This window comes from Lutjanus erythropterus, chromosome 16 (assembly GCF_056507025.1).
Source record: "Lutjanus erythropterus isolate fLutEry1 chromosome 16, fLutEry1.hap2, whole genome shotgun sequence".
In the NCBI taxonomy this organism is placed as follows: domain Eukaryota; kingdom Metazoa; phylum Chordata; class Actinopteri; order Lutjaniformes; family Lutjanidae; genus Lutjanus; species Lutjanus erythropterus.
In genome coordinates, this window is record NC_139332.1 from 10,612,417 (window position 1) to 10,627,959 (window position 15,543).

General features: G+C 40.7%; 1 protein-coding gene across 1 annotated transcript; it reads right to left on the reverse strand.

Moving 5' to 3' along the window:
- Positions 1-771: 771 nt before the first annotated feature.
- maco1a (macoilin 1a) lies at positions 772-15,532 on the reverse strand. The gene is made up of 11 exons (XM_084738509.1): positions 14,766-15,532; positions 13,122-13,263; positions 12,585-12,711; positions 12,304-12,427; positions 11,973-12,151; positions 9,031-9,568; positions 8,751-8,909; positions 6,526-6,708; positions 6,249-6,369; positions 5,680-5,854; positions 772-3,729 (listed from the first exon to the last, which is right to left on the reverse strand). Exons 1-11 carry the CDS (start codon positions 14,843-14,845, stop codon positions 3,527-3,529), a joined length of 2,031 nt encoding a protein of 676 aa, XP_084594635.1. The 5' UTR covers positions 14,846-15,532; the 3' UTR covers positions 772-3,526.
- Between the last annotated feature and the right edge of the window lie 11 nt (positions 15,533-15,543).

The window sequence follows — 15,543 nt, forward strand, 5'->3', positions numbered from 1 at the left end:
GCAGAAAGAAAGTAGTTCCCACATAAAACTGCCCGCAACAAGGTTTGTGGATTATTTTGAGCAACTGGGTCATAATATCTGGAAAGAGACATTGGTTTTTAATTTTTTTGAGTCCCATCGAGACACATTATATTGGAGAGAAGGCAGACATCTCTGATATCTACAACACTCTGCAACCCACACCAAAAAAAAAATCTAGATTGATAAGTACACTACAGGCCAGGACAAAGATACTGGCTGTAGAGCTGTTGAAATTTCCATTCCATTTTTGTTTGTCTATTTCACATTTAATAGAGTTAAAATTAATGTTCCCTGAATGAGGAAGTGCCTGCTTATGATTTGCAAGAAATGATTCATATTCTTTTAAAAGGAGTAGAAGTTTGTAATGGTTAAATTGAGCAATATGTTAATGTAGTCTGACAGACAGGAGGCAGGCAGTCACTGAATCCCAACTTCAGAATGAGCCTTTCTGGAGCACTCAGCTTTTGTTTTCAGGATAATGGGATTAGTTTTACACTGACAGACAGCTGGCAGTTATAAACAGCTGATCAACTTACTTCATGGGACTCTGTAGGAGGGGAGGGGATTCATCCTATTTAATAAACTGTTTATGGCTCCAACTCACTGTTTGGACTACATATTGATCCTTTAAGTGTCTTTGTTTTAACATCCCAGATGTAATGAACCATACTGTTGCCATCTTGAGGTTAATTTTAGGGTAAAAAGTTACACTATCATAAAATAGAAAACAGATCATGACATGGACACAGATTGAACAGCTTGCATTGCCACCAGCAAGACTTTCTTTAATAGTGATGGCCAAAGTGAAAAGTGTGACACTGCCACCATCACTTTGGGTAAAGAAAATAAACATGGTGGAACAATGAAAAGATAAAACAAAGCACTTTTTTAAAAACTTTCTTTTCCTTCTACACAAACTTATAAAAGCAACTTGAGAACTGAATTCACAACACCAGAGCGATCCACGTAAAATACTTTTTTTTTTTTTCCCAGGTAGGCAACATGACAGCACAACATGGTCAAAATGGTTCAGGGGTTTAACCTTTTCCCAACACAACACATTCACAGAATCCTTCCTGGTAGAAAAATGGAGGAAATCAACTGAATATGATGGGAAATATCAAGGAGGTGCCACTCAACGAAAGTCTGCAACGAATAAATAAATGTGTGAATAACACAATCAGTCCAACTGACCACCTGCTGCCTCGTCATGATCAGCCCGGAACCTTGTAAACACGACACCATCCGCATATGTTCTAATGACAAGAAAATAACAGCACTCTTCCGCAAACATTGTGCTAGCTACATCGATCAAAGTATGGATGGAAACCGAAACATCAACACTTGGCACTTAAGAACTGAAAAGAAATAAACAAAGAAAACATTCCTCAGTAAGTTAATGTACATTGTTGTAAACAACTAAATGCCAACTCGAGGGCATGATAAGAGACAATCAGTTTGGTTGGTGTTTGGCAGACCAAGACTGTGTCGTCGTGAAATGACATGAATCATGTCCAGTTTTATGTCTTCCCTTTAAGTTTGTAATATTGTCATCAATTCGTTGGAAGATGTGACACTTTCTAGCTGTTGAATACTGAATTGAAAGAGAAATCTTGAATGAAAACCAGAGCCAGAGCCAGAGAGAGAAAGCTTTGAGGTTTGATGCTTTTAGATCCCAGGATTGCAACGTGTGTGGTTTTTGCATCTTAAAAAAGACAAACTGCAAGGCACTGTAAAATCTGCAAATAAGGGTAACGATCAGTTACCTCGACATCATTAAATCCAGTGAGCAATATGGCCTAACGGGTTCTAATTTGGTCCAGAGGGAGAGAAAAGGCGTCTGCAGCAAACAGGAGAATGTTAAAGGGACAGTTTGGATTACTGGAGTTGTATGAGGTACTTATTGATAGACAGTGTATTATAAGCACAATATGTAAGTTCTGCTGCTCAGGGTGTCTCTGACATTAACAATAAGAAAAAGCATAGTTTGATGACGTTGTGAAGTAGCTTGGGATCATGGGAGTTGTAGCTGATGAAAATCTATCTGACATGTCTCAGATGAAATCATGTTCATGGACGACGTGACGTTTTATTCACGTCACATGTAGTCATATGTGCTGCCAGCATTTTCCAACAGGAAACTGTCATCATGTAAGCCAATTATCGCTCTCTGCAAAGCAATCGGACTCATTAAGGAAAAACAATTTTACCTTTCAAAGCTCGGGAGTTGCTGGATAACTGCTGGTTTGTTTGACTTATTGTGTGACTTCTGAACTAACTTCTGAATCTGAACTAACCTTTTAAAACACCAAAGTCACAATAACACAAACAAACTAAAACTGATCAAAGCAAGTCTTGTGTTCTGCAAGTTAAACTTTGTAAAATGAATGTTTTTCCTTAAGGAGTCAGGTTGGAGCCATATTTGACTTACAGCTTCCCATTGGAAAAGTCTGTCTGACAGCAAGGCAAAACTGTTAAAATAGTCTGAATATAGTGTACATTTAAACTGACAATGTTTTTTTTATATTGCCCCTGTTCACAGCAGAACAGTGCTTAGCTTCTGTGCAGGTACTCCTCTCTGCTGGGGGTGGTGCCAGCCTCCATCTACTGCAGCTCACACAATGACTATCGATGAGTACCTCATATAACCCAACTTCAAATAATCTGAACTGTCCCTTTAATAGGGAATTTGGCAGTGCCAGAATCTATAAGTAGCATTTTTTCCAGAAAAAATCTACATCTGTTTCATTCACTTACTGATAATCCTGGAGACGTCACTATTCCAGCACTAAGAGGACAAATTGTATAAACGTTTATCTGTTCAATATCACTATTTTTCAAAGAAATGCACATTGTAATAACTGAACTGAAACATTACAAAACAAACAATCACTGATTTAAGTAAATGGTGATAGCAAAACATGAATAGATTTACATTCATGTATCTCTCACAGGGCTTTACTTTACAAGTAGGTTTCAGACTCCAATCTGAACTGAAAACACGTCTTCTGCCTTGACAGGAACCATCACGAAAAGCCAATTCTATTTGAAATCAAAAGTCCGGGTGTCAGTTCACTACAGAAGAAAATATGGCTGTGGGGGGGTTAATACTGATAGCAAAAAGAAGACTGACACGAAGCGATGCGCGATGGCTCTTCTGTAGACATTTGCCCAACAAATTGTGTGTTCCTTTCTCCCCTTTCTAACAGATCACGCTGTCTAATGGCTAAATCCCAAAACTCAACAGAAACAAAGGTCATAATTGTACACAACCCCCTCAAAATAATAGTTCTCATAATAGAACCAAAAAAAGGAGCCAAATACACAAATGCATGGAGGGGTTGTGTGCACTGTGTGTGTGTGTGTGTCACTGTGTGGTACATTAGAGTGCAAAAACCGTCAGGGGCTGGTAAACTCAAAAAATAACCTGAAACCGGAACCGAGAGCTTCACCGAGATAAAGAAAGAGACAAAGTTCTGTCTGACAAAAAGTGTGGGTGTCACAGTCACTTCTTGAGGGGCTGGTAGACTGAGGCGTTGGGGTCCAGGGACGAGGGACTATTGTCCATGAACTTGGAGGAGTAGTGCGGGGCGACGGGGCTCAGGTTGCTGCCGTCTGAGGAGTAGGACAGGCTGGGCATCACCGCCATCACCTCTGCTATCTTCTGCTTCAGCTCTGCGATCTCCTGCTCCCTCTGGTGGATCTGGCCTGGAGGAGACCGAGGAGACAGAGACAGTCATTCAGAGTTGAGGGCAGGCGGAGTAGGGGGACATTTGTTCTGAAGTGCTCTTGCCTTCTAAATCCCTGTAGGGCTGAATCTAATGATTATTTTCATTATCAATTAAGCTATCGGCCACTTTGCTGCTGGCTTTTTATGACGGCTTTATGTTTCTCTGACAGGCTTCAAATTTGTTATTTTCAACAGGCTTCAACCCAGAACTGAATACACTGTTCTTGAGCTAAATCTCCCTGAACTTGCACTTAAGTATAGTAGATGAAAGTAGCGTTAACAGAAAACAGTTTTTCTTATTACTTTTTAGAAACACTAGCAGGGTCTGATCTGATACATTCTGACTGGGTTGCACAGTGTTTTTTTTTTTTGTTCAGTGTTGGTTTAATTTTGTATTTTGTAGTTAAAACTTCATTAATCCAATCAATTTTTAAGTCTGGTAAAAGTAGTATTTAAGACAATTTACAGCCTATGATGACTGGATTTTAGACCTTTAAAAACCCCAGTAGACACCCTGGTTAAGGGGTTGGTACTACTGGGTGTGTGGCAAATCCTAGGCCAGTGTTTCCCAACCCTGGTCCTCAGGGAACACTGTCCTGCATGTTTTAGATGTTTCCCTGCTCCAACACACCTGATTCAAAGCTCATCATCAAGCCTCTGCAGAAGCCTGATAACAACCTGATCATCTGAATCAGGTGTGCTGGAGCAGGGGGACACCTAAAACATGCAGGACAGTGTCCCCTGAGGACCAGGGCTGGAAAACACTGTCCTAGGCAGTGATACTCACTGAGAACCAATGGGGCAACTATGAGCTTTATTAGCCATTTTGACATCAAACAGTCCAAACACAGGTTTTACAAATGGTCCTGATACATTCAGTATGTTGGCTCACTAGAAAGATTCTGCTACACTGAATGGAACTGAACCTTAATTAGTATCATTGGTAACACCTGTGTTTACTCTACTATTTCATATCAACACAGCTGCTGTAGTTAAAGGTCTATTGTGTCAGCTATTAACTGACTGTGACACTGCCATCCCATAATAGAGTATTTTCAAAGCAGGCGTTTGACATGTCACAGCAAGGAAAGCACAGGTGTAGCTAATCATATTAATAACAACTGCATTCACTTTGTGTGTGATGGCTCACTGGGACACATAATGGAACTAGGCCACTGAATGAGTTTTGAAAAGTGCTTGATCCAAGAACTTTGCACAACTGACAGATAAGTTGGCATCTAAAGTGATGATGACAAAAGGAAAACCATGATAAGAGTGATCAATGGTAATATCTAGAGCTGTGCCTGATCGGAAATCAGATTTGGCTGATCAGTTCAAAGATTTGTCCCTTTTCATTCAGCTAAACAGCACACTAAACTACATCAGCCTACATCAGTATGTTTTACTGCTAGATTCACATTTTAAAGCCTTTCAGTCAGAGAAAGAAATAGTTCAGGTATAAAATCCCAATGCACTGTGGAGCGTCTTAGTATGTCACCACCCCTGCATGCTCTGCGGTGCACTGGGGTGGTTTGTAGGGAATGTGAGACTTGGTTTATAAAGTACTCATGCTGTACAAAGTGTAATGCTGTTGCATTGCTGTGTACAATGACACAACTAAGAAACAAGAACCGAAACTTATTTACCAACCACTTGTTTCACACCAGTTAACCACCAGAGCCTGGATTTTTTGAAAAAGTGTGCCAGCTAATATAAAACTACATTTATGATTCCGCTTATTTATAATTTTTCACTGAAATGTTCTCCATGTGCATTTTTGTAAGGTTCTACATGTTTTACATGTTTTTACTGTAATGCTGGTTGACAAAAAAAAGACTGCTTGACTTGAAGAATGACTGAAATCTTTGAATAATCTGAGCCACACAGTAACATCAGTAAATCAGTGCACTCCTACAGTCAGCAGCTACCTTGTGCTATCTCCAGCTGTCTCTTGGCATCCCCAAGTGCAGAGAAGAGGTCCAGTTTGATCCTGGTCTCGGCGCTCAGGCTGTTTTCCAGGTGCTGGGTCTTCTCCTGCATGGCTGACAGCGCTGACATCAACACCTCTGTGTCCTTCTCGTTCTCTTTATACTTCCGCAGCTCCTGTGCCGTGACGGGGTAGGAAAAGGGAAGGGAATTAGAAATGAGATAAACATGTTTTTACACTAATCAAAAATTATTAGAAACAACTAAACAGCCTTATTTTGTAAACAAAGCTGTTACTGTGCTAAATGGATGATGCATTCAGAAGACACAGCGGGTCTATTTATTTAATTACACCAATTACACAAATTAAAATGGCATATAATTTCAGTAAAGTGATCACATTTGTTTCAAATTCAAGTACTGCAGCAGCTTGTTAGCTGCAGATGAGAGCAGTTACATTCACAGCATTTAAATAATGTACTTTATAGCCGCTTTAATGACTTACAGTAGGAAGCACACATTCACTAACGCAGAGCATTATCTCATCAGATAATGAGTTATTCCTTCTCACCTGACACTTGCCCTCCAGATCCCTAATCTGCTCCTCCTTAAGTTTCATGTCCATGCTGAGCTTCTTACACTCTGTCTCCAGCTCTCTGATACGACCACGCAGAGAGTCAGTCGACTCCACTCTGTCGGGACAGGACAGAAGAACAGCATTTTTATGAGTGGAAAAGGCAACTGTATCCAAGAGTCAACCGATTTGTTAAATTACTTGCTTGTGGGTAAAATTCCAAGTTGATTTTTACGACACAAATCTAGGTAAGACACACTGATCTGATGAGTACCTGGTGGCAGCAGCTAATGCTACAGCTCTGGCAGCAGTGGCCTCTTCCATCTTCTTCCTCTTCCTCTCCTCGGCCAGCTGTTTCTCGGCTAGGGCGCGAGCCTCCTGCTCGGCCTTTAGCCTCTTCTCCAGCTGGGAGATGGTCTGCTTGTCCTTCTGTTTGGCCTGGACGGCACTGTGGAGCCTAAAGTGTGAAGAACACAATCGACAGTCAACACACTTGGCATTTAGCCTAAGAAGCATCCAGATGCTGTTCATTTTCTAACCCCTTGGCCTCTTCAGTGGAAACAATAACTCAAAACAATAATGTTTGTAACTACACCTCATATTTAAATGGCTAAGCCTTTAAGTTTGTTCACTGATAACGCCAGACTGTCAGAACCAGCAGTGTTTTTTTTTACCAGGCTTAGGCTGAGACCTCTGCAGAGGAGACAGTTTCGGTTACTAGTCACTGATTGAGATCAAGGTCACAGAAAAACCCCTGACTCAAACACTGTAGTTTATGTGATGTGTCTGACTGTTTTTAATTCAGTAGCAAGTTCAACCTCTTGCTGGTTCAAACTGTTACGAGCTGAGAATCATAGCAGAGATAACAGTGGTGAGGGAAGCTAAACTGGTGATTCCTGATTTGTCAAATTATTCAGTAAGTTGAGTATGAAGGTATCGTGTTGGGAGATTTGTTCATACATGTGCTGAATACCTCTTCAGTTTTCCTCGAAGGCATTCACAGTGCTGGACTTGTTTTCACATATAAAACATTGACACAATTAGTTGTGTAAAGAATGAACAACTTAACTTTAAGAGAAAACCTGGCCTATTCTTTTACCTCCACATAACTGGCCAGTAATGGCGTGAAGTGGAGGTGCGGCCTGATTGTCAGTTTTGGAAAGTTTCTGAGGGTGTTTCACACCTGCGCTTTTTAGTCTGGTTAAATCTTCCTGGTTTGTTTTCCTTTTCGGTGCCCTTCATTTGGGCAGGTGTCAACACAGTGATAGTGTAACAGACCCTAAGTGTACTTCTTTTTATTTTTTTGAGGGCCATTATTAGATATGACATCATATCATGACAACATCACGCTTGATGATGACATTTTTCACACCACACTGAGGTGTCTGCCCATATAGCATCTATATATCTGCAAATGAGCAGTCTGTACAGTTTCCTTTCAATATATGAGAATATTCCTGATAAAATTTTCCATCAACACTATGCATAAGGACAGCAGTGTGCGAGTATGTATAAGTTTACTTTTTGCCCAAAAAAACACTGCAGAAAAAGTTCAGGAAGTTTTGCACTTTGTTTACCCGCTGCTGGATGAAGTGAAGGAAGAGTGTGGAATTAAACTGGAGCAGAGTGAGGTGCGCTCTGGCTGTATCTAAGAAACAAAATGTGGATAAAATATGTTTCAAATGCCTTTTTACCGTGCAACAGCCTTTGTTGAAAAAACAGACCTGAAGTCTAAATAAATGCTTCTGGTTGCACTTACACCATGAGACGCAGCTGGGAGGTGAGATGTATGGAGCTGGTGCAGACAGCTGCATAGATTAAAACGAGAGCATTTCTTTAGCCTGAGATGTGCGAGTGAAAAATGTGACTGAATTGGTTGGAATCGAGACAGGAGGAAAGACTTGACAGGAATGTGAGAAGAGAGCGGATGGATGATTTGAACCGGAGCTGCTGCAGAGGACTGACAGCCCTAGATTCTCACATGGGGTGTATTGGTGCGTTTTGGCTCACTTGGTTTTGTCTCTGAGTGAAAAGAAAACAGGCCAAGGGGAAAAAAAAAGTTTACAAGCTGATCAATTGATTTGGACCAGAGTAAATTAACTACGGGGGCGAAAAAACCCTGAGTTGAGAAAAGTGTGGGGGGACAGGGTTTCAGATGCTGTTCGACCAATTGACAAGCCCTTCAGTTGAAGAATCTGTTCCAATTGAAGATGTTTTTTAAGTCTGTAGAATCTGATTTGTAGGACAGGACATCTCTGTCTCACGACATTCATTAATTTAAAAGTTCTTTGACACATATTTTGCCTTTAACAAATATTGCACCTCCTGCAATTTGATAATCGCAGAAAGCCATATTAGGATTTAGATAAAATTTTGATTAATTGTGCAAGTATTATTTTTATCTGACCTAACAATTATTGTGTTACAACTTGAGTATGATTGTTGTTAGAGTTTAGGAGAGTGTGCCATATTCTATGAGAAGACTGTACATGCACTCACTTGTTCTGTAGCAGCTCATTGTCCTGGCGGAGCTGGCCCAGCTCAGAACGAAGGCTGCGGTCCTGGCTGCTCAGAGAGGAGAGCTGACTCCGCAGCTCTGACTCCAACTGCCTGTTGGCCTGAAGATCAGCCTTCAGACGCTTCACATCCTGCTCCAGCCTTTCAGAAGAGAGAACAGAGAGGGCCGCGACATCATCAAAGGGCGGCCGCGGGAAAGCACGACAACATGGCAAATGAAGAAATGGGTAACTGAAACGGTGGGTCACAGTGTGTGCCTTACCGTACAAGGGCGTCCGGCTTGCCCAGCTGGTTGTTGGGGATGCAGTTCTCCACCGGGTCCTTCTGCCCCTTCCCCGCCCCCTTCTGCTTCTTCTCATTCTTATTGGCTGAGGAACCTGGCGGCACGCTGCCATTTGAAGAACTGTGATTCCGTGGAGACGAATTGGAAATGTTACCCCCACCTCCGCTGGCATTTTTGTAGTTCTTCCCACCCATTTCCTCTTTAGAAGTAGAGTGTGTGTTGGTGTCGGCGTGTGTGTTTTCTCCTGCCAGGTCGTTATTCAGTCTCTTTGCCCCGGCGTAGTTCTCTATGTACTCTGCCTCCTGTAGTTTGGAGTCCAGTGCGTGTATAATACTGTTGTTATTGATTCCAATTGTGTTTTGTTTTTTGCCCTCACGCTCTTTTCCAGTACTGTCCTTCCCTTTTTCCCGGTACTCCAGTTCTGGTAACGGGACTGTGCTGCTTTTCTTTCCAGGAGGTCCTCCGTTTTGCGATATTACTGAAGGTTCTACCTCTGAAATCCCTTTAGCTAGAGCAGCTGGAAGAGAGCAAACGCAGCCAGTGTTAGAGGACAAGTAAAAACACACTGGACAGAATTAAGCAAATTCCAAAGCAAACTGGAAACATATTTGGCCATAAACAGATTGAATGATGCCTTTGTCTGTGATGGAAAACAGAGAAAATCCTTGACAAGATTCTCACAGCAGGCTGTTACAGGAATACTTTCCTGCTTTCTATCAACTGCAAAATAGACAAAAAACGAACAAGGTGCTTTTACATCTAAACTGTCTGGTGCAATCAAATGTACTCTGGTGCTTTTTCCAGTTTGTTTGGGCTGACGTGAAAGCTGTCAAACAAACTCTAATGCAGACAAAACATCTGGGCTGAGACCGACTAAAAAAGCAGATCTAGGTCTGGGTTCTAGAGATGCACAATATTGGATTTTTTTTCTGTCGATATTTTCCAACTGATTTTGGCTGATTGCAGATTGCCAATATATGAACTTGTTTTTTCCACTTAACTGGAGAGAACATCAAGTCTGCTCTGTGGTACACCTGATATGTTGTTATTCGTGCTCGTATCGTGATGGCCCACTGGCAGATGACATAAAATACAATGTTTTTCAAAATGTACCCACAGAGCAAAATAGAAAACTACTGCTGACAGGTTTTTTTTTTTTCTGGCGCCAGTTTCTTTTTCTTTCTTCACAAATTCATTGTAATGATCATGATAATGGATCTTGAAGGAATGTGATTTGGCTCCAGCAATTATTGCACATAGCAACTCTGCTCTCCATTTTGAACACTTCAGTAAACTTCCACACAGCAGACACACTCATGTTGTGTGCGTAATTAAATAGCCAACTTATCAGCCTGTCATATCAGCAGAAATGTTTGTTTCGTGCCGATACAATGTTTAATTTTAAAGTCTTTATTAATCGATACAGAGACAATATTATCATGCACTCCTAGTCTGGATCTGTGTTTGTTTGTTGTTTAAGAGCAAAGCAGACCGACCACGGGACTACTGAAATAGTAGATGCATTAAATCAAAAGATAAACTGCAGTAGTTTATCTTTTGATTTAATGCATCTAAAATCATCTGCTGATTGTCAGCTTTCAAGAAAGCATTCAGGATAAGCAACATATGTATTTATACAATAACATTCAGTAATCGTGGTAACATGTATGTCTGTCATCATCACATAAAACAGTCAAGCAGAATTAAACAGGTGTGTGTTGAGCATATGTCATACTCAATGTGTAATGTAATGCCATGAAATGTAGCAGATGAACAAATTTTCCCCACAAAAATTATATGTTTATAAAGTGCCAACACAGCCTCCATAATTCTTGACTGGGACAGAGGCAAGAAGCCCAGAGAAAACAGAAAACCGTGCAAAACAAACAAATAAAAAAAAAACAAAAGCGATCCCAAGATGCCAATTTGCATGGAATATCAAATGATCTGAAATATGTAAGTAGGTCATTTGGGGCGGAATTTTTACTTTACAAATTATTGGCACAGCAGATTCACACAGGATTAACACGACAGATGACCTCCGCAATTATTACAAATTACTAGAGGTCCCTCGGTAATACTCGTCCCATGCGAAAACGGCTGAAGACTGTGAAATTAAATATAGAGCTAAACGCGCTTTTAGTGTTGTATTTTTTATTACACGTTTAGTTTCATAGTTTTGTTGCCTTTTTCCCCTCATTAGGTCACACAAAATAAATCGATCTACAGGTGTGAAAGCACTTTAAAGTTATAAATTATTTAGAAAATAAAAGTGGACAAATATGAGTTCTCTGGCTACTTCATTAGGTACATCTAGTGTACACAATCTAATGCTCTGCTATGTAGTCTTTGCCCCTCATGTTTGTAAATGGGGTTCCTAAAACAATACAGTCCAGTTCAGTTTAGCACCACTGCAACGTTAACTACAACCTCAATAATTGCTTTACATTTTACAGGTGTACCTAGTAGAGTGTATTTACGTTCTGTATCAAAATGTCAGATGTGACGATGCTGAAAAAACAGACTGTTGAAAAGACTGTATGACTCTAGATAAATCTGGCCACTGAATGAGTTAATTAACTCAATGCATGTTACTTAACCTGGTAATATTTACATACCATAATGCTGACAGCTGGACTACTCTCCTTATTTCTGTTCAGGGGTGTCGTGACAGTACAGTTTTGATGGACTATTTCTACTGCCAGCTTTTGCTTGATCAGTCTATTGTGTTTTTATGGGTAATAAATAGGGAAATAATTTATTGTCTCCATTTATTTAAATATTACAATAAATATTGTAGAATGGACATTCTATTGTAATATTATTGTACCTTGAGTTTTTGGTATTGTTACATCCCTAGTATTAAGTAGTATTACTACTAATAAGTGTGTAATAAGTTTTGTATTTTGTGTGTGTCTCACCCTCCTCTGCCTCCCTCTCCTGCCTCTGCAGCATCTGTTGCTCTGGAGGTAAAGCCTGTTGTAGAAGCTGCATGTAGAATTCATTCTCCTTCTGCACCTCCTTCTGTTTCCTCAGTCGCATCTTGTAGCTGACGTAGCTTTTAAAGCCAAAGCCCAGAGTCACCACTGGATAGCCGATACTGGGAGGTGAAGAGAGACACAGATTCAGCTTTTATTATATGTTCATAATATTTTTAGGCAATACATACTGATTTTATCTTTTTTTAACTATTCATCAGGGAAATAACAGAAAATACAGGGCACAGACTAAAGATTCCTCAGCAAAGTTTACCAGTGAGCAGCAAAAGGTCGACAAAGGTCTACGTGAAAGTTCTTCAGATCTTTGAACCGTATGGCGGCTTCGATGTACACAAACAGGATCCACAGCGATACAGTGGGTAGACAGACTCCTCTCTCTGCATGAAAGTAAGAGACGGGAGGGGGAAAAAAAATGAAACAGCACTCTTGAAGAAACTTGGCAGCCGTGAATTTTCTTGTGCACCGAGTCTTTGAGGTGAGAGTGGCTGTTTGGCTGGCAGAGATAAAAACAGTCCGCAGAAAACTTGGACTGACCTGTGTGCCAGACATACTGGACCCATACGTAGGTGCTGGCAGCGAAAAACAGCCATTGGACGGGGATGAAGAGGAGGCAGATGATGTCTGACGTGAACGCCACACATACAAAGAAGACAGAGAACGCCTAGGTGGAGGAGAAAGAGACAGACAGTTGAAATATGTGTGTAGAAATACAGCAGTTACTGTGTGGAAAACATGTACATACACATATGCATTAACACAGAGGCATGTGCATACATGCATTGCCCCGTTACTCTCACATTTACATGCAAACCATGTCTTGCAGGTTCCCCATCCACCCCTACCATGCTAGACAAGATACTACCTTTATCCCATTTGATCTGAGTGTTCCTTTGCTGCAACTATGTACATCATATAGATTATTTTCATGTGGATTGGCGATGTACTGCATATACTCTTTGTTGTGTATCTGTCAAACTGTGCTCCATACCACCTCCAACTTGGACAATAACATACAAGTTAATGTCAGGTAGAAGTGAAGAGGTGGTCAGGATCACACAAACAGGCTCTTACCAGTCCCTGATATCTGAAGGAGTCGTAGACACTTCGAATGAAAAGCCAGAAGGGCCACAGGTACTCGAACCTGAACTCCAGCACAAAGTCGGCCAGCAGAACTAACACCCACACCACCAGGAACTTCAGGTACAGGAACGTACTGCGGGAGAGGACGAGATAAAGGAAGAAAGATGGAGAAAACCGTTGAAAGGAAAGAGAAAAAAAGGGATAAAGAGAGATGCTAAACAAGGTTTTCCATGGATTTAGATGGTATCAGGACAAGTCTTCTGACATGAAGTTTATACAACAGTCTGGTGTTTATAAGAACAACGTCCCATGTGTGACTGCAGTGTCACCTCAAGTTCCTAGGCCTATTTAAGTATCAACACTCCTGACAAACTTTCTTCCCACTAGATCTGAAGGTAAATTAATGGAAATTCAACAGTGCAACTGCAAGAATGGCTGCAATTGTAGATATTTGCAACAAGTCTAATGATGTGTTTCTATTATCAAAGAAAGCGAAATAGATAATGGTTGACAGAAATTCAAACAAGTGCATCAGCAAGTTAAATCTATGAATTTTTAAGACCACTGTTTAATTAAATTGAATACCAATTTTGCACAAGTAAGGCCAAATGACAGGAAGATTTATCCAAATATGTTCATGGATTTTAAATAAATAATAGGTAAATACCACCCTGTCACATGTAGCCCACAGACAAGTCTGTTGCCTGTTAATTTTGGCGTAATCTGTCCTTTAAACAAAAGTTTATCATCAGTTCTGACTTTTTAAATGCTCTTTAGAGCATTGTGCGCCTAAGACTTAAACATTTTGACAATCTGTCAAATTAGATATTAACAATAGCCAATACTTATCAACTGATGTACACCAATACTGATGTAGCTGTGATAGACTAATTTATCAACCCCAGTATTTTATCATGCATCCCTGTTCAAGACTTTTTAAGACCTGTAGCCACCTTGTAGAGTGGTCGAGACAGGCAGAAAGGAGAGACTATGTATACAATGTCATGTCTGGACATGTTACTTCGAGCACAGCTGGTTTTCTTTTTCTGGCTTGCCATCAATCATTCCATAGGAAAGAGCATGGTCTTTTGATAATACATCTCCTCAAATAATATGTGCGCTTTACATGCTGCAGTTAGACCCGATTACTTTGGCGGTCATTGTTTCATTTACACCTCTGGCAGACAAAGCACAGGTGAGACCCCCGCCGTCAGCGTCACCCCAGACTTCAAAACGAGCGCTCCTGACATTGCTGCTGTCATCTCAAAGCCCCAGCTTTATATTCTCACTCAAGTTCAGGCTATCTGTGTTTTAGCTGCAAATATTTCCACTGAGCGGAATGTGTTACAATTCATACTTCATGCCCACAGAGTCTCGCAGCCACATTTCATTTTAATTAAGCCAGAATTTGAATTTAACTACCCAGTCAGAGTCAAATCATGTACGAGATGCCACACAAGTAACGTTAGGCCTTTAATTTTAACAATACGCGGGCATGTTCATTTAGCTCCTTCTATAGCGACAAACCAAAGCGTGCTTAAATCTGAATGTAGCAGAAGCTGGCAGCGCTGTCTTGACATATGCAGAGAGGCGCCATTGTTATACAATAACGTCCCTCCAGCCCCTTTTTTGTACCTGCTATATATACCCTCGGTGATTCGGTTCCGTTTTAACGGCCGTCGGAGTTTGCTGCAGTCCGCATTGCGCCGCTTCATCCTCCCCCTGTTGATTCACTTGTGATATCGGTCTGGTAACTGGAACTGGAAATGTCATTCGCTCATCCTAATATTCACACTTCTTCAATTATCCACCATTGTTGTTGTTTTATGCACATGAAACAAAGAAATAAATAAAAACAGACCGCGGAAGGCCCTCCCCTTTTCACGACACGCTGCGTCCCCTTGCTTACGTTTTGACGTCATGACGCCGCTGTCGGAGAAAGCGTAGAAAACATGGCTGCACCCTTAGAGGCGAGACGTTACTCTCAGTTTTAAATATTTTATACTCATTACGGAACGGTAAGTGGGATAATAACGTGTTATTGTGATCTTATTTTACTTTATGAGCTGTCGTTTGTTAAGTTAACGCCACTGGTACGTAAAATAAGCCTTTGAACACAGTAAAACTTATCCATGCTGGCTCCACGTTTGTTTTGCAAGCTTGAACAGGCATTTAACTCCATTTTGGCTCTCTTAACAAAAATGTAATCTGTTTCACGTCATTTTAGCTGTGACTTCACATTATAAAATGCCATAATTTTGATAAAGCAAAACTTTTTGTCACAGCAAATGCAATTTTGGCAGGTATGGGTAAGTAAATGCAGTAGGACCCACGTTTACAATGATAAAAAAAGCAATGGATGACAAAAAATACACAAGTTGTGAATGAACTTTGGTGTTCTGGTCTCCTTATA

Excerpts from the sequence above, each read along its gene's own strand:
- maco1a (XM_084738509.1), bottom strand. The coding sequence starts at position 14,845 with ATGAAGCGGCGCAATGCGGACTGCAGCAAACTCCGACGGCCGTTAAAA. Across the intron at positions 6,370-6,525 it reads GCATTAGCTGCTGCCACCAG|AGTGGAGTCGACTGACTCTC; the intron begins GTACTCATCAGA and ends CTGTCCCGACAG. Across the intron at positions 3,730-5,679 it reads ACAGCTGGAGATAGCACAAG|GCCAGATCCACCAGAGGGAG; the intron begins GTAGCTGCTGAC and ends GGTCTCCTCCAG.